This window comes from Streptopelia decaocto (assembly GCF_964273445.1).
Source record: "Streptopelia decaocto genome assembly, chromosome: 4".
Taxonomy (NCBI): domain Eukaryota; kingdom Metazoa; phylum Chordata; class Aves; order Columbiformes; family Columbidae; genus Streptopelia; species Streptopelia decaocto.
The window spans coordinates 21,714,429-21,736,849 of NC_138658.1; the positions used below are offsets into that span (position 1 = coordinate 21,714,429).

Below are 22,421 nucleotides of genomic sequence, written 5' to 3' on the forward strand. Positions count from 1 at the left end.
GGTCCACAGATTGCTTCCAGTAGCATACAGGCAATTTAAAATGTCATGATCTGCAAAACGCAGTGACTGGCCTGTTCTAGCTCCATGGCTCAGCAATCCTGAGAGCACCTAATGATTTCCTTTGCTATCAGCTCAACATTTACCAATGAAAATAATGCTACAGAAATAATTGCACAAAAAAGTGACAAGTCTATTTGGTACATTTCTTCAGCAGCACTAGTCTAAGCAGGGAGCACATTTAATTACAAACTGTAAACAGTTGTTGAGGACTTTACAAAATATTCCACTTTAGCTTAAAACGACAACCAAATAGAACAATAAAGCTTTATGTATATTATAGTGTATTTTAATCTAGAACTAGGGCATCTTTTGTAACCAGTTATTTCACTGTACAACGTGGACATAACATCTTCTTGAAGCAACATTTAAATTTCCATTTAAATTTAAGAAGAAACTTCTTCTCAGTGAGAGTGACAGAGCACTGGAACAGGCTGCCCAGGGAGGTTGTGGAGTCTCCTCCTCTGGAGACATTCAAAACCCGCCTGGACGCCTTCCTGTGTAACCTCATCTGGGTGTTCCTGCTCCAGCAGGGGGATTGGACTGGATGATGTTTCGAGGTCCCTTCCAATCCCTGACATTCTGTGATTCTGTGAACAGTTAATGGTGGCAAAAAAAGAAGAAAAATGTTATTACTATTTTTAAAGATACAGGCTTACATTTCAATGTAACTGCTCAAACTACTTGTATAACTTTTAGTTTCCTCTGCTCCACTACAATAATTATAGTGGCACTATTCACACTGAAATAGTTGAGAATCTGTCACACTTTCCACTGTGAGCAACTGTCTACAGAGGTTGTTATAAGTCTTTAACAGAGATATGTTGGGAGATGGAACAAAAAGCTCCCAAGGATCGTAAACCAAGGCTCTCATTCACTAAATAGTTGAGCAAGCCTGGTCTCCTCGGGTAAAACGAACTGCACAGAAATCACTGGGATGGATCTCAGATGCAGGAACCTGAGTTTATCAGCCATCTGCAAAAGCAAGACAAAATTTGTGAGAGAGATTTACAATAAAATTTTGCTGCTCCATAACTCCATGAGATTCTTTGAGAACACAACCAAACATCAGACAATGGTCAAGGTGAGCATTTTTAAGATAAAGGATAAAAAAATATTTTTAATTTACTATACAGGAGCTGATAACATTTTCCAGAAAGGTTCCACAGGGAGTTTTAGCAAAATGACATAGACAGTTTGTAAGAATATTGGTAATGAACATGCTGGCTCCACATGGGGCATTCTGACAATTTCCCCAATTTGACAAGACACCAGTAGATCTCTCTCTACAGTCTAAGCTGCTCAAGGTTAACTGAAAGTATGCCTGAGAAATCTTGAGGATATGAAGGAGAAGAAGGGAGATAAAAGGAAAGTTGAGCATCACACAACTTGAGATCTGGCATTGATGGACTGAGACTGCTGTGCAAAGAGATGGTATTTTATGTTCCTTCATCTGGGTCAAGAACTGCTGAGCTAATCCTTGGTATTGCAGTTTAGGCAATGACATATTACTTCTGCTGATGTTAACCAAGTATCTGTTATCTAAAAACACAACTATAGGAATCCAGTGAGCCTTAGATCATATATAGTCTGGTTCTCTGATGACCTAAATTACTTGCCCTAAAGCTCAAATACTCAAAATATACTTACCTAGAGGGCAGTGTGCACTGTGGCACCCACAGTAGGACTGCTCACAGTATGTTGTACCTCATCATGAACATATTATGATATTAAAAATGCTCTAAGATGATGTTGCTTAAACGTTTTTTAAGAGACACCTTGCAAGCTAGGCATAAGACCAGTTCCCCTGGCTGCTTGCCTGTCTGCTCTCTAATCCCTTCCCCTGCTGCTGCCGACACTACTGAACTGCAAAGGCAGGCTTTCCCACAGGCAGCTGAAACGACAGCTGCTTTGGGGATAGTTTACTGTGGACCAGCAAGAGAAAAAAAATTGTAACTAGCTGAAGAGCACATTGCCAGGAGAGGAACTGCAGGGAAAAATACAAATCCTCTAATTCTTACAAGAAAGCATGAAGAGTAAACACAGGAGGAACACACACTGTTGTAGGGGTGACTGGAACAAATATCCTAACAAATATCCTTTTTTCCAGTTACTACAGCAGCCACTGTATCCTCAAAATTCTGGGTTACCTCCCAGCCTTGTTAAGTTGCTTCTGCCTCTACATAAAACCTTTCTCAGATTTTCTCTAAGAGATATACACACATTCTGGAGACTGATTGTAACGACTCAGAGTAACTCTACAAAGAAAATCTGGTGTCAATTACATGATTTCCACCAAAACTATAAGCACAGAGAGCTCACACACACTTTAAGAGTGATTCAAAACGTAACATATGGACATATATGAAAGACAATAATAAACCAGAGTGATTTCACATTAAGTAACTGTTAACTCTGAAAGTTAGAAACATACCTGTAATTACTCTTGTACTATCTGAACTACATTGTAAAACTGATTTTTTTTCCTTTGTTTTAGGCTTAACTGTGGAAAGAAAGTTCTTATTTCCAGGTACTTTCACAGAAGTTTAGGTCTGAGGTGAAATCTAGAATCTCTGAAGGCTTTGCAACACTGTAATTGCACAAACTGTTGTAGCAGCATTTTGCTGACATGCAAACTACAATAAAAACTATACTCTTACAAGATCAATGCCCAACTTCAGGAAAACCTACAAACAAACAACACAACTGGACAGGTCACATATGAAAATTCCACTGACTTTTCTGCCCTACATACATAGTCAAAGGAATCAACACAGAAACTTTGGTTTACAATTTCAATTTATATTTTTAGGTTAACATATTTTATGAAAGCAACATTTGTCAGATGCTGCCTTCTGATTCATTTATGTATAAACACTTTTTGATGGATGTCAATTTTAATCAAGATGAGAACATTGCAAACAATGTTGAACACTAGCTGAATGACAACATACCCATTTTAAAGAGAATGGAATTCTTCACAATAACATTCAAACCTTCTCCTTTCATGTTTGCATCAAAGTGCTTCCTATCTACAGAGGCTACCTATGATGCCAAATGTATTCAGGAAGCTGACAATGTTAAGGCTCCAGGCCCTGAGTAAGGGCCGGCCTGCGCTTGGTGGGATGCTCACACTTCAGGTTTCACAAATATTGCAGTGTTTCCAGGCAGATCTCCAAATGCAGAGAGGGGAAGGAGGTGAAAATGTAACGAGGAATAGTGAGCAATGGTACACGCTACGTATGCAATTCTATTTTTCAGGGCTTGGTTTGTGGTGGGGTTTTTTGGTCTTGTTTTTTGTTTTTTTTGTTTGTTTGTTTGGTTTGGTTTTTTAGCTCAATAGAGATAAAAAACAGAAAATAATACAGAAGCAGGTTAGTTGCGCTCTACATTACCTTTTTTTTTTTAAACTCATGTCAAATGCTTCCCTCAGTTTAAATATTTTTTGGTAGTGATTTATGTATGTGAATGTAGTAACATTTATTCATATTCTACCCGTTTCCCTTGCTTTTCACAGCTTTCAGTAACAAATTCAGTATCAGATGCAATGCTCCAGCACAGAAGCTGTTCTATTGTGCAAATAACCTACTTCAGAAGGATGCTTTGAGTAGCAAGGTTGGACTAACGACCTACTGAGGTCCCTTCCAACTTGAGTTATCCTATGATCCTCTGAAGAGTAAGATATCTTTCTATTAATCGCTTCATAATGTTTGTTTTACCTATGACTTCTACAGATAATTGATAAGGGCTAAGGACATGCAACCCCATCAACTCTCAGTCCCACTGAGAAGGCACCTCTGGAGACAGCAGCTCCCCCAGCAATTACTAAAAGGAAACGCTGCCTCCAGGAAAGCTTATGATGACAACTGCAGGTTCAGCTGCAGTAGTCCAAGACCTTGCAAAGCTTTGAAGCAAAAAAAATCTGTTAGTGAGCGGGCAGCTTTGAATGAAGCTTCATCTCAGTACTACTCATTAAGCAGTAAATAATTAAAATGGCCTGGAAAAGACAGGTAAAATACAAGCAGCAATGTCAGTAATAGACATGAAAGAGAAGAGAGGGAAAAAGAATTTAAAAAAGCAAAGAAATAATTCATTTGAAGTTTTAATAAAGTTTCATTTGCAGTCTTGTTTAAAGATATATCAGACTTTAGGGATGTAACCTAATTACATTTTTATTCTAACTTCTATTCAAAGACCTTGGACTTTGAATCTTTAACACAGATCAAACATAGTATAATTTTCTCATGGCTATCAATACTTTAGAAAGATCTCTTCATTAAATGCCATATCCTCATGAATGTGCACATAAAGAAAACAGAGGAACATTTGATACCAAAACCACCAAGAAATAACATGTTTCTTGCAGAAGGGTATATATAAAAAACTCATTTGAGTGCTACGCCTCAAGCGTACATAAAAAGTTCTTTTCGGAAATATTTTTGAAACTGTATATTTCACAGTTCAATGTAAACAATAGCAACACTTTTTGAGTAATTTTATGAACTATTTGAAAATGAACTTTGCATTCACCAAATACCTAAGAACACAAACTAATTTAAGGGTTTTTTTTTGCATGTATCATCATACTTTTATAGAAAACAAAAATTACAAAGTTTACAATTAGCACGATTGCATTGCTGTGAATATTTTGAAGAGCTTCTCATTACAAAGTAAGAATACAGAGTTGTCCCCAGGTGTTACATCAAAATGGAAAGATTCTCAATTTGAAGAAGCAGGGTAGGAAACCAGTAGTGACAGTGAAAGGATTAAGAAAGCTTTTGGCAAACCTGCTTAGTTTTTCATAGTGTAAAAAATACTATTTACTTCCCTGTGCTTAAAAATAAACCTTGATTTAAATCAATTAATGGAGAAGCATGAAGCACGTTTTCCATTTTCACAGTGTTTTTTTTTTTTTTCAGAAGTGAAAATAAGAACCCTACAGAATTCTTCCTGAGTGTTCTTATTCAAAACATCTTCATTGCCAAGCAACACCTTTAAAAAAAAAAAAGAATAAAAATTAATTATATGGAGAATATTTCTGATTAATTCAACGGGTCCTTTTTGTTTTCTTGTTGGATGTTCAGAAGCTTCTTTCAGACTTTCTTAAGAGCATACTAATTTGAATTGAAAACATGCCTAATTTCTATAACATCAATTCAATATGGTACATACTGGTTCAACACCAGTAACAACCCTGTAATAATAAGATATCATTTATCTGGGTACTACATTCTGCACTTGCATGAGGATGACCTCAATTATTTAATAAACCGTTTAAATCTCTCCTCCCCAAGAATGTATCTGGATTTATGTCTGCTTCTGTCTGCCACTGACTGACAAAGACAAGCATCATGTGTGAAGACCTTATATCCTAGGAATTTGCTGCTTATTCTTTTTAAATTATGCTCTACAATCAAGTTTTCCCCAGCTCACTTACATATTCAGAAAAAACAAACAAACAAACAAAACAACATAACTGCTTTGTGACATCGCGTTAGTGCAGAAGAACAAAGAAGAGTTAGCTTCAGTAAATATGATGAAAATAATTTTAAATGGTCAAACTGAATAAGCAGACTTCCATGTCCCATTATGGAAAGGCATCTTTTTGTCTCTGAAGTTCCCTGATGTAAAGTATCTGCCTCTATATGAACTTTAAATTTAGCAATAGGTATATGTAGCCAAAGACACAGAATTTGGAGACATGGAAGTTTTCAGGTCTGAACTATCCCTACACTCCTTTTTCTGACGAAGTTGTTTGGAATAATCACAGGTAGGAATAATCTTAAAATCTAGCAATCTAGGATATGCAACCTGGGGCAAAGGGGATATATGACAAATCAATGATATATGGTTACTACTGGATATGGTCTGTCATACAGAGAAAATTAAAAGAATCAAATGAAACATGCTCTCTGTTTTCTCCAAATGATGAACAGTACAAAAAGACATTTCTAGGTTAGTTTCCAAAGGAAACAAGCCTATGTGATCATCTTGTGAACTTTAACCGAATTTGATAAGTGGTTAGAAGTCTGTAGGACAGTTAGTTCCCACCAGTTTTTTGAAAATTAGTAGCTTGAGGATAGAGATTGATCCCAATTCCAGACAGAAAGACAGGTAGAACTCTGCTGTAAGTATTCCAGAGGGCAGCACGCTGCTGGGCCAGCCAGCAGAACATCCACATACAGCTTTTACTTTGTCACAGCACACATGGAACCTTACTAAGTGCAAGTGCAATAGAAGCATCTAGGAAGTGGTATTGTATAAACACAGAGAACAAAAAGGTCACTCCTGCCTCAAAGGATACACATTCTCTAAATCTCTAGAACTGAGACTCTCCTTTAGATCATTGCCATATTTTGACTAACACTCAGGCTTCCTATGAGAAAAAATACATAGGCATTTATATCTTTTAATCCCTTTTCTCTTTTTGGTCTGCACTATGAAAAATACCATTATAAAAACAAAGAGAAAGGAAATCATGAGATTAATCTTTTATCAAGAAACACACACTTATCTGGGTATCATTTTAGATCAAAAGAAGTTGCTTACAAAAAGGAAGCTCTGACACAGACACAAGGATAGACACAACCAAAAAGGCCTTGGTTAGCTATTAGCTGGTAATTTGAGTTGCTGTTTTGTCTTTTGTTCCTGAAGAGAGAAGTGGGATTGATTTGAGGCTGCCTTCCTCCAGCGTCAGACCTGCACTGTGAATACAACAGCATGGAGACCTGTAGAGCAGGGGCGTCCAGCTCATTTTCACCTGTATAAATATAACTACTCCTAGATTTACACAGCCCTAAACTTACGTTCGGCCCATTGAAGGCAATCGCGAGGCTGATGTGGCCCCCGGTGAAAATGAGCTGGACACCCCTGCACGGGCTATACACCTTATAGTGAAAAAATAACAGCATTAAATAGGCAGGTTGGAGAGTTCAAATGCAGCAATACTGTTGTTATGAACAGTTCTGCACTCCCCAGCTAGTAAGGAAGAAATTTATTGCTCTTCACGAATGTCCCACTGTTGTTTTGTTTGTTTTTTTTTTTTTTTACCAGTTGTTTCTGATTTTGTAACCAAATTGTAAAGCAGCACTTTTCATTTCTACATTATACAGCACAATGACGATTTGCTATTTAAATGGGCTTGGCAGACTTGCAACACAGATAACAATATAAAGTTTTATTAATGTAGAAGGTGCATGTGGGCCATCCATCCCACAGGGGAATTTTATTCTAGCTATACTTAGGAATCTCCTAGTAAAAGACACTACACGTTACTGTAATTAAAATGTGCACACAGAAAAGCATAAAAAAAAATTGACATGGAACTTTAACTTTTGCCTTTTAAACCTTTTTAGTACTTCACTTTGCAATATTAACCTTTTTTTTCTTTTTTTTTTAATCTGAATATAAATTATTTTTGCCTGAAGGCAAACCAATTGAGGAAATTCTGTTTCAACATGCATATTTACCCTGCACAGATACTCACGAATGTATGCCAAGTTTCTCTTAGTTTATACATTACAGTTTTTAATTGAAAAACACTTGCCATAAACAATTCAAAATACAAAATCAATAATTTCTTAGCAATGCATTAAATAGGATCTGCTAAGAACAAGAAAATGATCAGTTCACACTTTCTATGTGCAAAGCAAAAAGATGACATTATGAACTTTCTTTAAGTTGTTTACCAAATATATCTAGTAATTAATACTTAAGCTTCAAAAGCTCAAATAAAATGCCCATTAAACTCAATAGGAATTGTTCCACCAACTTCCATAATGTCTTGATAAAAAACTTCAATTTCAACAGTATGGTAAAATGATAGGTAGAATCCTACTCCTCAGTCTTAATCCAGATTGTCAAAGTCTGTAAGAACCCTGTGGGGTTTTTTTTCCACAACAAATTAATTAAATTTATTTACAACTCCCTTGTGTTCAGTAGGCCTTTCATCTAGAAAAAAACTACATCAAATTCTAATATAAAAAATACTGTAGGTTACCCATGATTACTGACAGAACAGTTACACCTTTCTCATAAATTAGTCCCTTTTATTAATATTTTTGGGGTGGATGCAGAGGGATTAGAAGTTCTCAGCTCTGACATAACATTGCTCTGACTGAAAAGCAACAGGAGCATAACATTACTTATAATCAAGGCAGAACAGGATTAAGACTGAACACTTAAAACCCATTCATTAATTTTCAGAATGCAGTATATTTTTTAACTGTCTAAACTTACTTTAGAAAGGGCTAAGGAGACCCTGATCTAGAATTCTTTAAGACTTGCACCCTAAAAAAACATACAAAGCAAGACAAAAATCGAGGGTTACGGGTTAGCTGCTCGTTATAGGAATCAGCACTGAGATATCTAACATCGCTATTTGCTTTGCATGCTGTACCTTTCTCTCAGTAGTCCCGCCTGTCTGTAGTCTTCTGGTCTGTAAGCATGTCAGAAAAAGTATTGCTTCCACTTTTGTTGATCCTTCCGTGCTAGCAGAATATAAATCTGACCGCTAATTCTAAATCACCAGTGCAATGAGATTAATGGTATAATTTTCACACATCTCACTCCTCTCATACCAGTGAATATGCAGTTTCTGGCACGGCACTGATTTACAACTGGAATTCATTGTGGAAGTTTTATTCAGAAATGCTTTCAAGCACTGCAACCAACAGGTATGGAAAGGTACAACTATCCTAGTAAACTCCCTTGGCCTTCAAAACAGCGTGGCTGCTGGCAAACTGCCCATTATGAAAAGTCCCTGAAACACTCCTAATTACCAAACTGTGCCTATGAATAACTGCAGAGCAGGGAGTTCATGTTAGCACAAGCTAAAAGCATGTGTAGGACTATTAACACCACTTTAGCACTAGCCTGTGCTCCAATGCTCATAGACATCCTTGCACATGGCTTAATTTACTTATGCAGGAGAGCAACCATGGCCTGTGAACGTCGATGTTGCTGCTATTGTCTGAAAGGTACACATTCAGATCCTGGCATCATTCTAGAGTGAGAGCATAGAGATTTATAGTAAGACTGTAGTGATGATGTTTTCATTGCTTCCTCCAGAATTCTTGTCATCACAGATCCAGCTTCCTTGTCCCACAGATAACGTAGCACTAACCTGTCTGTTTGTAAGGCTGTGCCTTAAGGAAACAAGAGTCATGCATCTGTATTAGAAAAACACCATCAGACACGTTAATCGGTCGTCTCTAAGCCTCTCTCACAAATGCAGAATTGCTTGACATTAAGATTGAAACGTTGGTATCTGAAGTACTGGCTTTAAAGCACTGGCTAAATTTGAGTGTGTGTACACATCTATAAGCATATATAGATGTGTACGTGCACATACATGTACGTAGGTTTGCATCTATATACACACATTTATACAAACACCTGTATTACTTACAATGGCCTTGATGGTTGCTTTTAGAACAAGCACACTTTCAGATATCTGCTTTTGTTATGCTTTTTGATAATACAGAAATATATTTAATTTTGTTATAACGTATTTGAAGCAAAGAGCTCCTACCAGTACAAATTCCATGTTTCCCCCGGGCTGCCTTTGTTACTAATTAAGTTATTAGAAGCTCTGGGATGCATATATTTAAGTTCTACATAATTTCATTTATATTAGATGTTAATTGTTTAATACAAAACAGAAAGCACTGTAACAATGAGCACTGGCAGTGTAAGAACCTATACAAACTAGAACCAACCATTATGTTTATCAATACACTCAGCCCGTGTTTCTTCTGCAAGACACAACAGTGTAAACTTGAAGCTCACAATTAACTTCAGCAGAGTTTACATGAATATATCACAGACTAAAATAACTTTCTTATTCTCTGATATGCAGAAAAATACACACGTTGAAAATTACTGATATTACTTCTAAAAACACATTCAAAGCACAAGAACAAAAATATTTTAAAAATTATTTTTCCTGAGATTCCGGCACAAAGCCTGTGCTTAGTTGGATGACAATTAATGCTGGACTTAATGTGGAAAAAAAAAAGAAAATATGACATTGCTTTTTCAATGTGTTTAAAGCACCATTGGCATATTTAACAGCTATATGGGAAAACAACCAGTAACCAAATTAATAATACAACTTATTATCAACCCCCTGAGCAAAGACAAAGTATGGAGCACGCACAGCTGATTGAAAAGGATCATAACCTGAACACTCCTGCAATAACTGAAAAGTAGCATTTCATTTGGGTAACCTGTAAACAGAAACCTTATCTTGCAGCTTTTTAAAGAAGCGGTTAAAATCTCATTCTGCAAAGAACTGCTGCTAAAAACACGTTTGCTCCAAGCAGAATGTTCTGTTTGTGTCTGTAAAAGGCTACTCAATTATTATTTTTTTTCCCCTTATGTACTGACAGCCACTATGTGCTGACAGCCACTAATCACCTGCATCCAAATACCATGACTGAAGTCTACACTGTCGACACCTCAAATATTTAGCTTTGAAGATTAATGAACATCAGATTATATCCAGCCTTCAGGACAGAGACCGGGCTGAAAGTCAAAGAACTTTAAATTTGATTACACAAAAATTACTCAGCAAATATATTGATTTGTTTCCAAGGCAAACAACAATCTTTACAAGTACATGTTTGACTTTATACTCCCAAGCAATCAGTCCTAAGCATATACAGACAGCTTCTGTTCACATGTAATAAAAAATACACTGTTGTGTGAGAGAACTGAAAAGAACTGGGACAAGATATTTACATCTAAAAGGATGCACACATGAATGTCTGTAAGATTAGCTTCTCAGTCTTGTAAGTCCTCCCGTCCTCCCAGCTGCACTATGAATCAAGATAATAATTATAGATATAATTATTTAAATCAGATGAAAGCATCACATACATGTTAGACATCATTCACATACCTACACACACCTCTCTGTCTTTGTATAGATACACATACCTATTCCTATATGCATATATTAATGCACACATACAAGCATATACATATGTATCTATTCCTGTATATATCCTCATAGGAAGCAGGCATTTGATGCATTCAGTTCACAAACAAATAAGATCACAGCATTATAAATAACCGAACAACAACAAGAAGTTTAATTTTCAAGCGATATCTATCTTTTACAATATAAAAATTAGCATGTTTTAAATTTTACTTATAAGACCATTAATACTCATGCAATTTTATACAATCCCAAGTCAACATCTGCTCTTACACTTTTTTTCTGCAATCAGAACTTGTGATTTAATTTTTAATCTGCTGAAAATAAAAAGTGCATGGAATACATCTGCTCTTTTTCTCAGTGGTCCCTCAAAGCCAATCCTATGCTTACCCTCTCAGCTTCTTCGTTTTTTTGCCTGTCTCTATAGAAATACAATATTTGCAAAGGACAGACCCTACAGACTCAGTGGAGCTTTACCCTGGGCAGTGAAAATGCATCTTGCTTTATTTCTCCTTACCAATGTTATAAAGAAGCCTCTCTTCTCTAAGTTTCTAATATTTTACAGTCTGAAAATGAAATTTCCCCTCCTCTGAACATCTTAAAGTCTATTTCATAACTTTACTTACACACTTTTGTAACAGACTTAAATATATTTAAGTACTCAACTTTTGCTTAAGACGTCATAAAAGTAGGAAACGCTACTTTTTTTTTTTAGGCAGTGGTTGGATAACAGTAGCGAATCACACTCAGTATGAGCCTTTGAAGCTAAGAACAGATAGGGATGTTTGCTTTTATGCATCTTCTTAGAATTTTATTTTTTAGTAATTGAAGTACGAAGTGAAAAGGTTGCAAAAAATTCAGCAATTTCAATAATTTTATTCTATTAAGTATCAGACAGATAACTGAATTAAGCATTTTTCACTCAAAATGAAAATTACTTTATTATAACTGGCTAGGCTAAAGGCAAGAGCTCTCTTATCTGCTGGGAAACTGGATTTATCTTAACTTCAATTCCTGGAACAATACTGGAATAAATACATAGGTCAAAGAGATCATTCTCAAGCATTTAGAGGCAACATGAAAATATAGCCAATGCCAATACATCAAGAGTAAATGCCACCAAACCAATCTTCTATTCAAGTTAGTAAAGTTTAGAGATTTTTTTTTCGCACTGTTATCAACTTTCTCGTAAAGCATTAGGGAAGCATAGTTCACCTGCAACTATTGTTAGGTGAGTGCAAATGGGACAGGGAATCCCATATAGACATTAGTTATCAGTAGTCCATTGTCAGTATGGAAAAGGCACCCAGTGAGGTTCCACAGGTGCCTGTCCTAGGGACAGCTTTCTACTTAGTATTTGCATTAAGAATCTGAATTACAGGATAGGAAGACTGCTTTATTAACTATTCAGATGATACTGAACTAGGAAGAAGAGAAAGCATGTTCAAGGACAACTTCAGAATTCAAAGCAATCTTGACAATTTCTAGAAACCACCTGAAAAACACAGGATGCTATTCAGTGCAAAAGGAAGCAATGTATTGCATTTAGGCAGAGCTAACTGGTGATCCCAGAGCAGGGAACAGAATAGTTAGTAAGCAGTTCTTCAGAAGATAACTTAGAGATTACTGAAGGTCATGAATTGAGTATGCAATTTATGCTGAAACAAAGAATGTCAATGTCATACCTGAAAACAAATAAAAATACAACTTGTACCAAAAGTAATCTTTCCATTCTATTGATCACCAGTATGAAGACAAATTTTAAAACTAAATTCAGCTCTGGGTATTGCAGGCAAGAAAGATACGGCAACAGTTCAGAGGAAAACATTGTGAATGACCACCAGTCTAGAAAATATGAGGAACTATTGATATAAGTTTCTTGTTTCAGCTTTAAGAGAACACGGGAAAAAAAAACAGGACAACAAACTTTCAATTAAAAAGAAAAAAGGCTGCAGGTTTTATGTCCACGTTTTTTGCTGGGAAATTAGGCCATCTTTTAAAACACACCCATTCTGTCAGTCATTGACTGAAATTACACTACTTTATATATATATATATATATATATATATATATATACACACACACACACACATATATATGTGAATTTTATTTTTTGTCCCTGAAAAAAAGCCATTCTATTTGAGAAACCAGCCACAAGCTGAGATCAAAGTTGAAACTATTTTAACCCACAAAGTCAAACTTAAAAACAAAAATGTAATGACAATACAAATCACATATGTTTGAATCAATGATTAGATGTTAAGTACCTGTAAGAGTTAGAACTAGTCTATTCACTTAATAGAGGTTCACTCATTGCTTGCCTTCCCAGAACAGGATAGGATTTTGTACAAACATAGAAAACGAGCTTTTTTTTATACCTAGACTGATACACACACACAAACCCTCTCTGCCATGATAGGTAATGTATGTTTTTAAATAGAGAAGCAAGGTTCATACTGATATAAGAAAGAAATAATTCTTACAGTGAGAACAATCATTAACTGGGACAACCTCCCTGAGGATATGACAGAGTCTCCATCACTGGAGGTTTTCAAGATGGGACTGAACAGGGTGCCAACTGATCTCATCTAGGCTCCCCTTCCCATGAAAGGTTAGACCAGATGATCTTTCAAGATCCCTTCCAACCTGGGCTGTTCTGTGATTCTAGTTCTCTCTAGTTATTTCTATTTCTATTTCTTTTCTAATTTCAGAGACTCACAATTTGAGGATACAGATACAGGAATAGAGAAATGGAGCTCATGGTGAGGTATAAAGCTGAAGCAAACACCAATATGGCAGCCACGTACAAACAAACGGGGTGTCATTTTCAGGCAAGAGAACCAGAAAGTAGTTTTTAAAAAGAACATAAAAATATAGGCTGTGTTATCCACATGCAAATTTTCTATTGCTGAGGCTGGATTAAACTAAGTTATATGTTCATACCTCTTTTAAAATAACCCAGTTTGTGTAACGACAGATGCCATCCTACCCAAACATCCCTGGCCTGAGGCAGCATTACCAGTCTAATGTCAAAAACAAGAAAAATGAAATAAAGTCAAACCCAAAGAACCTTTGCATTAAACACATGCTTCCTTTAAACTTTTTGTTTTTCATCTGACTGAGTACTTTCAACTGTAGGCAGACTGTCAACAGAGGAAACACATCGGTGAATATAAACCTGTCTTCCTATTAGATGCTCCAAAAATTAGAACTGCAACCATTTTAAAACTTCTTTTAAATTATGGTTGCAAATCAGTTTTACACTGAAACACTGTGCTCTGTGATGAAGTACAAATGCCAAATATGACTGTCTCAATGCTGATACAATGTAGCATTGTGATCTCAGTGACTTACCTTGTTCCTCACTGATGAGGCCCATATTTGCATGTGCTTGTGCCTCTCTTTTCCCACCATCATTTTTTACTAGTTTAGCAGTGTTAAAGCATTGCTCATAGAAGTAATTACTTAACCATTTTTCCTCAGGGTCATTGAAACAGTAGGCCAAATTAAGCTGGTTATCATACACCTCCTCATAGTGCCCTTTAAAAACAAAAAATACAATCAAAATGTTAGATTATCATCAGCTTTCAGAAATTTTACACATTATAGCAATAACCATATAATTAAAATTAAGGGCTATCTGTATTTACACCATTCAAATACCACCAAGTTCTCCCACGTATCCAGTCAAGGAAATATGATAAGGGGAAAATTACAAACTTCCAAATCAGGCAGAACTGAAAATTATTTTAGCAAAACCACAATAAAGTGCGCTCATTTCTGTATGCACAACCTGGATAAGACATCGATTAGTCAAAAGAGAGGAGGTAGAGTGAGCAAAAAAAGCACCAGTCACTGCTGGAGAAGTGTTTGTTGGAGCCACTGAGACCTCAAAAGGCACCGAGAGCTTTCAAAACTGGTCTATTGCAGCAACTGTGGTGATGGAGACCAAGAAGCAAACACAACCCCCCGCAAACACAACCTATTAATTCATACCATTTTAAACATTCAAAATAAAACTAACAAGAAAGGCTTAGAGTTTTCATGTACATTCCCAGTTTTTTTACCTTATCGCTCTTAGAAATTTAGGTTAGACTGAACTTGTACACCTTCCCCTGAAAATGACAGTTCACCAAGGTATTGCTCTCAGAACAAATGCAGAAAGCAGCAGAGACTCAAAGTCACAGATCTCCTTTATGATCTGAAGAACTAGTTCCTACTCTTTATCATCTCAAACAGCTGAATGAACATACACTATCCCAAAAACTTATAAAAGTACCTCAAGTCCCAAATCTAAGTAGCACTGCCATATTATCAACAAATACATTATTCACAATTTAAAATTCCAGAATGAGAGCTCCTACGGAATTAGACTTATTTCTCTCAGAATATTCTAAAACTATCTTAATTTGGAATAGATATCTAAAACTGCCCTGACAACTCTTATCATACTGCTTCTCCCTAAGGGGGATTTGAAATATATATTCCCCACATGATGCTGAAGAATCCAAAATAATAAAGAGCAGCATAAACTTCTACGTTTCACAGTTCAATTTGTCGCTGGCAAAACTAAATGAATTTTCTTTCCAAACTTTGCTCATGTCAGATGTAAATGCAAATAGTTAGCTAAAATTCCAGTGCAGTTTCGGTTGGTTACATAGTGTGTTTGTGGCTGCTAAATGAATGTAAGCCAAACAGCCAGTTCTTATCAGAATTTTCATGCAGTTGGGTAAAGAAGGAGTTAAGAACCCGAAGTCTTGCAGCAGGTAAGAGACTGTTCGGTTAAGCTTGATGTGAGAACAGAACTGCTTTGCTTTCAGGAGTTCTGTAATCTGTAAGCTTTGCTCTACAAAGAGAGAGAAGGGAGAAAAGAAAGAAAAAAAAACCCTTTTACTCCTGGGTATGGAGCACAGAAATCAGCTGGGGGAAAAAACTGATTTCAATACAGGCAAGATCTCACTCAAAGTCAAGATATTTTCTAAATGTTTTAAAACAGTGATACCATATCAAAATACTTCGATCAAAGTATGCAGTTAAATTCCATTTGTTTGTTTATTTTAATCTACAGAAGAAGTGCGGAAAATCCAACTTTCAAAAAGGACTAATTGCTTGACTGTAAATTCTATCATCTGAGTCACTTGCATAGTTTGGAACAAACAACAGCAATTACTCAATAAAGTACTTCGAATGCATCACTAAACCACAGAAGAGATTGTTTCCTCAGCCTCATCTCCAGTATGTTCTGTTTCCAAATTAAAAATGACAAATTACATATGGAAGTAATCTCTTATTCTGTCTGTTGTCATGACTAAGTTCTTTGACTTCAGAACATCTTGATAAAGTTCTTCTAGCGTGTTGCACAACACATTAAGAACTTTATTGTCTTCTCAAAGAATCCTGTAACCACTTAATCATGTGTACAGTCTTCAACAGGTTTAGCTAGTGTTTTTTTCCCCTTCACTTTTTCATCTATCTTGGACATTTTTGAGAAAATTGGCTGAATTTTCTCTGCTTAAAATTTTATTTTTCCCATTCTTGAAACCTTTCTGGTTTTGTCTTTTGATTTACAAACTCATTTATTTTCTTTAATGGTAAGCAAGACTTTCTATTATTGCTTTGTTGTTGTTTTTGCTTTTCTATTTATTACTTTGCTTTCCTATTTATTTTCTCAGTTTTTCCTCCATTAGGTGGTAGTTCATACTTCCACTGTTTTAATAATTCCTTTATCAGTTTTCACTGAAATATATGAAATTATTCTTTTTGAACAAGTTTGTGTTACACATACATTTCCATTTCTAGTATTTTAAATAAGATGACACCCTTTCCAAGGAATTAGAATCTCAATCACAATTGAGGATCACAATTAGAATCACAATCTCCTTAGGCAAAAATCACCAAAACAGAAGCACCCCAGGAATTATATCTAGATTATCACCTCAACATTTGTATATAAGGTTTGATATCAAAACATGCCAAAGCATCAGTTTATGTTTAGAAATTTGGTTTTGAGAGGAATAATTATCAAAATATAAACTTCATGCATTCCTGATCAGAACATTCTTCATGGCTGAGTTTTCATGTCTTTTGTTCCCCCTTAAGGCTGAAAAAGTACTTCTTCAGAATATGCAGGAGGGAACACCACATAACACTTCTTCACACGTTAGAAATTAAGACTATTCTGGTACAATAGCCTCATAAAAATCTCTGCAAATGATGCAAGTAACAGAACTGGTTCGGGCTTAAGGTACATACGTGTGTTTGTCTGTGTGTGTGCATGCACACAAAAATGCATATATGTAAGCACATATGTACATATGTATAGATAAAAAAAGTCAAGACAGTTTGGATTCATCCAAACTAACCAATTTAGATACAGCTGTGGGTTACTTCACTCTCAGTGAAGAAAAGCAGATACTGCTTGGGTGTGATTTATCTCATCCAAACTTAAACATCTACTGCAGCACAAGGCAACACCTTTAAAGATTATCTCCAAAGTAAAAGGCACAGGTTCCCAGGACAATTAGAAGTACACGAAAAAATCACTGCATGAACAGAGAAATAGAAAACCTAATCATACTCACTAACACAAAGATAACAATTCACATTATATACTAACTACAACTAAGTGAAAATGAACTCAGAAGATACCAGAGGATACTTACAAGTCTTTACGATAACACAGTAAAGATGATTAGATTGTCATTGGGGTAGAACACTAGATACAGATTCATTGCCTTTGAAATCTTTGCTACAAAGTACCAAGACACTAATGCTACATAAAATTATGCAAATAACTTCAGGTAGTGCCCTACGAATCTCAAGAGATGGAACTGACCTGAGGCAGACTATTGCTACTGCCACAGCTTTGATTGAATGAACTTTAATGTGACCCTCTGATGACTATCCTGGCAGTGAATAACAATGCGATGTACACAAAGACAACCATTTCTCTGTAATTGTCTTGGACAGTGGCTGACCAGATATGCTGGTCACAAAATAAATGTCAAAAGATAGACTTTTTAAAGTCATATTGTCTTCTAGATTCAAAGTCTCTCTGATTTACAAATCAAGAAATTCACTGATGTTACTCTGACAGTGGTAAAGCCAGCATGTCAGACTTGGTAAAAGTGAACTTTTACCTCCACAGGAGAAGAAAAACAGAATAGGTAAAAACTCTCTTCTATAAATCTCCCATGGGTAGTTCAGTCATGAAAGCTTTGACCTCTCTGATTTTGGATAGTAAGTTCTCTACATCTGATAATATATTATATGTAGACAAATCATCTTTGTGCATCTGTTGATTAAAAAAAAAAAATATATATATATATATATGTACACTACTTATCAGAGAGGTAATGACAGAACTGGAATGTGGCACTAAATGAACAGAAAAGAGAAGTTTGAGTCACACAAGCATTTGTAAAAGAGTTCCTGCAAGACAAATTCCTTTTTTAAAATAAGAAACAATTAAGAAAGCATATAGATAAAGATTTAAAGGTCAACCCCATTAATCTTTCAAAAATTACATTAATTTCATGAAACAGTAGAAGTTAAATCCAGAACAGTTAAGCCACACAACTGTGAGAACACTTTAAAGATGAACATCTACCAAAATGACAGCTATATAGACAGCTATATAGAACAAACAGAACTTGATGGAGCAGATAGTAAGGCCTGATAGTTTGCAGTTTTGGACTTAATTGAAGATCTGAAGCAGGGGTTAAGAACACATCTTAGGGGCAATTATCTGACACAAGATTTTTTCCATACCAAAATACCAAATTGCAGGCAGTAATATTTGACAAAAATTAAGCAGAAAACAAAAGATCATGATATGTTGCAGTATTTGTTTTATAATATTTTATTATTTGTATGATTTTGTCATAGAATATAAATTACAGAAAATGGACCTTTTTCATTTTGTTTGATCTGATGTTTTAAAAATATTTTATTTCCGTAGTCCTTTGTAATGGAAAATAGCTTTGAAATTGAGCGCCTATGCACAAAAGGAAAGTATCCCTATGAAGCCTTGCTGAGGCAATCATGCCTCTGCACCTACAGAAGAGGACCACCCATTCATTCCTTCTTCCAGAAAGTTTATCCATAAGCCAAACTCACACAGATTGAAGAGAGGTTGCTGTGGGGTAGCATGCTGACACCACCAACTTTCAGGCACAGCCTCTGTTTCCCAGGTACGACAAGGCAGGATGTACCCAGAGTTCAGCCCTCCGAACGCTGCTAGGTACATAAGGGGAATATATTCAATGAAAGTACAATCTATACAAAGATGCTACGGAAATGGTCAGGATATAATTTTGCCAAGGAAGGATAAAGCTATTTAATTATAACGACATAAGGCAATTAACTAGTAATCTGGGATGCTGAAGAGGGGCTCCAAGCCATTGCAATGAAAATACACTACTTAAAAGTTCCAATAAATGCTGCTTCTGTTGAAATCAATGGTAGTTCTACAAATGACTACATTTTGAGAAGGCTTGGCTTCTTTTCTGAGGAGAAACACCTCACTTTTTGTAACATCATTACAAAAATAATAATCTCCTCCATTTGTCACTATCAACTACTGCTTTTTTTCCTGCGATACAATATTAAGTAGGGAAGGACAAACCTGATTAGAAAATAGAAGTGTTATTTTCCCCATGCCCCCAAAACCAAACAAAGCTATGCCTCCTCCAAGCAAATATTAAAAGAGGTTTAGGTATGTTTATTCTTATTCTTTTTTAATGCACAACCTCTCTCATTTTTTTTTTTCCAAACCAGCATGAGTAATATGGCTATTGCAATGTTTCTAGCCCAGCCTAAGGCATAAGTGTGAAATCTTACAGAAAAGCTTTGCACTGTAAAATGCTAAACTCTGTTTTCAACCTTAACTACCTCAGACAAAGATTTTCCAGTGCAAACACATCAAATACTCATGCTTTCTTCATGTAGTTTATGAAAAGTCACCTTTTACAACGACAACAAATGATAACACATACTGTCGAAATTTTTCCCTATGCTGAAGTGAGAGAAAAAAGAGCCAAATTAGCACTGCCTTCTAATTCTATGTATCTGATATTCTGTAGAACAAGGGTCAGTAGCCTGTAGTACACACACAGATTCATCATTTAGCATACAGCATACTGCAAAGCTTGCATGGGGTTAGGTACCAGGAGCAGATGAAATCTGAAAAAGGCCAGGTTCCCAGGTCTTAACTGCTACCTTCCACCAGCTGACCCGATGCTCAGCTAATAAGCAGTGTCTTGTCCCTTTGAAGGCACGTTCATATCAAATATTAGTTCTGTGCATCGTCTTTGGCACAGTGAACACAGTGATCTGCCATGATGGTGCTGACTGCTCATTACACGTTGCAGCCACTGAACCGGGGCATTTTCCCAGGTTTTGCTCCCCTGCTCTGGCAAACTAGAGTCAACGGGTGAGATGTCTCTTCCTTTAATTGCTCTTGAGCTGTAAAGTGCCTTGCATTCCCTTCAACTTGTACAATACAAGTAAACCAGCTCACTCTGGTAAGCACTGGTCATATGAGTTCTTCAGGGCCTCTACTAGTCCTAGGTAAGGATTCAGTTAGGGTTCAGGCCTGCATTTAATATGTAATTCAGATGTAATCTGAAGAGCAACAATTTCCAAGCACTTCTCAAATAATAATAGGACAGTTGACCTCTAATTTGACAAAAAACAAATTGGGCACACTACCACTGAGAGGCTGGCCTCCGTCTAAAACACCCAACTGATGCTTGCAGTAAAATCTGCACACTGCTAATTGCTCTTCTGGTAGGCTCAGTGCTAATTAAAGAAATAAAAGCAGCTACACAATACTTTGGTGAGATGATTCAAAGAAGTGCCTTAGCCTAATTAGCATACAGACCCAACAAATAAATTAGAAATGCATGTTGAAACAATAAGAGAGTCTGTAACAGCCAAGTGATTTAAAGAATCAGTTACATTCATTTAGTAAAATCTGTGGAAACACCAGCTTAAAGGTTTTAATTTCACTTTTAGTATTTTAATCTGAGAAACAGCAACATTCATCATTATAATGAGCTGTTCTCCCAGGCACACAGTAAACTGGGTGCTGTTCAAAAATTCCAAAATATAAGTAAAAAAAAGACTTTTTAGTTGCATCTCCTTTGTTCCTACTTCTTCATCATGACCCACCCAAAGACACAGAGATATAAAGTCAAATTTTGTCTGAGTCTTAGATAAAATGGACAAAAAGAATTCTATTCAGTTGGTGCATCTCTGTAGGGTCTGGTCATCATTCATTCACGAGGTGTCAGCAGCCAAAGGATATTTTGTTAGTAACCCTCAATGGCAGAAAAGGATGGTCTGTGGCTTCAAACTCTCCCTCTTGCTAACTTGCAGAACAGCACTGAGCAGGGGCCAGGGAGAGCAACAACAACCTGCCAGCGCTGTATTACACCTTTAAAGGCCAGTTATATCTTTAAGTGAAATTACTTCGAGCAGTACAATCAAGCAGGCAATCAGGTAAGGCCATTCTATGGCCTCCAAATAACTTCGTTTTTGAAAGAAAACCCAACATTTTCATAAATATGTCAAAAAATAACTGCATGCATCAAATGCTGAGCTATGTAGATACATTGCTTTGTCAGTTATCCTACATTCATCTGCAAAAATCCCTACAACTATACATATTTAAACAGCTAAAATACTCCTTTTTTATTTTTAAACTACTCAGACCAGAACTAGTACAAAGAGAGGTTAGACCATGATAAAGAAGGAAGATCAAGAAATAATTAGAAAAAAATGAATTTTTAAGTCAGAAACATTTATTTTCATCAAAAAAGACCGAATAGGAGAGCAGTCACGTTTTGCCAATATTTCTGCCAGTGTTTTTGGAATAATGTTGGGCAAAATAACTCTGTCAGCTATTTTTCTGAGAAGCTTCAAGGATTAATGCTAGCTTTCTATTTTTAAGTACTTGGGAGATATTCAAATACAATGACAGTGAGATTAAATTGGACAGAAAAAAAGATATTTTCTTTGCACACAGTATAATACTGGTAATAGCCTTTGGAAAAAAAAAAAAAAAGAAAGAAAGAAAAAAAATAAAGAAAAAGAAAAGATGGCTCCTGGACTCTGCCGTGGTTTGAAGTTCAATCAAAATGTTCCGCTAAAAATGAAAATGGAGAGAACATTCACTGGTGTATGTTAAGGTAAACAGTCTGTACAATGTACACTAAAAGTACAGTGTACAGCTGGTAAACAAAATGTTTCTATTTTCAAACCCAACAGTAAAGAAAATAATTGTTCTTTGGTATCATACACAGGGACATGAGTTGGACTATTAGTTGGATCCTTGTGGGTCCCTTCCAACTCAGGACATTCTATGATTATATTGATCAGCCTCCACGTTGTGATGGATGGTGCTGATTCTGTCCAAGC

At 36.1% G+C, this 22,421-nt stretch overlaps 1 protein-coding gene across 2 annotated transcripts in view; it reads right to left on the minus strand.

Annotated features, from left to right (window-relative positions):
* TTC29 (tetratricopeptide repeat domain 29) overlaps positions 1–22,421 on the minus strand; it is a 148,565-nt gene that overhangs the window by 82,854 nt on the left and 43,290 nt on the right. For both annotated transcript variants that reach the window (XM_082050592.1, XM_082050593.1), the window contains exon 5: positions 14,355–14,540. In XM_082050592.1, the coding sequence (XP_081906718.1) occupies positions 14,355–14,540 (186 nt within the window). The remainder of the gene's footprint in view (positions 1–14,354; positions 14,541–22,421) is intronic.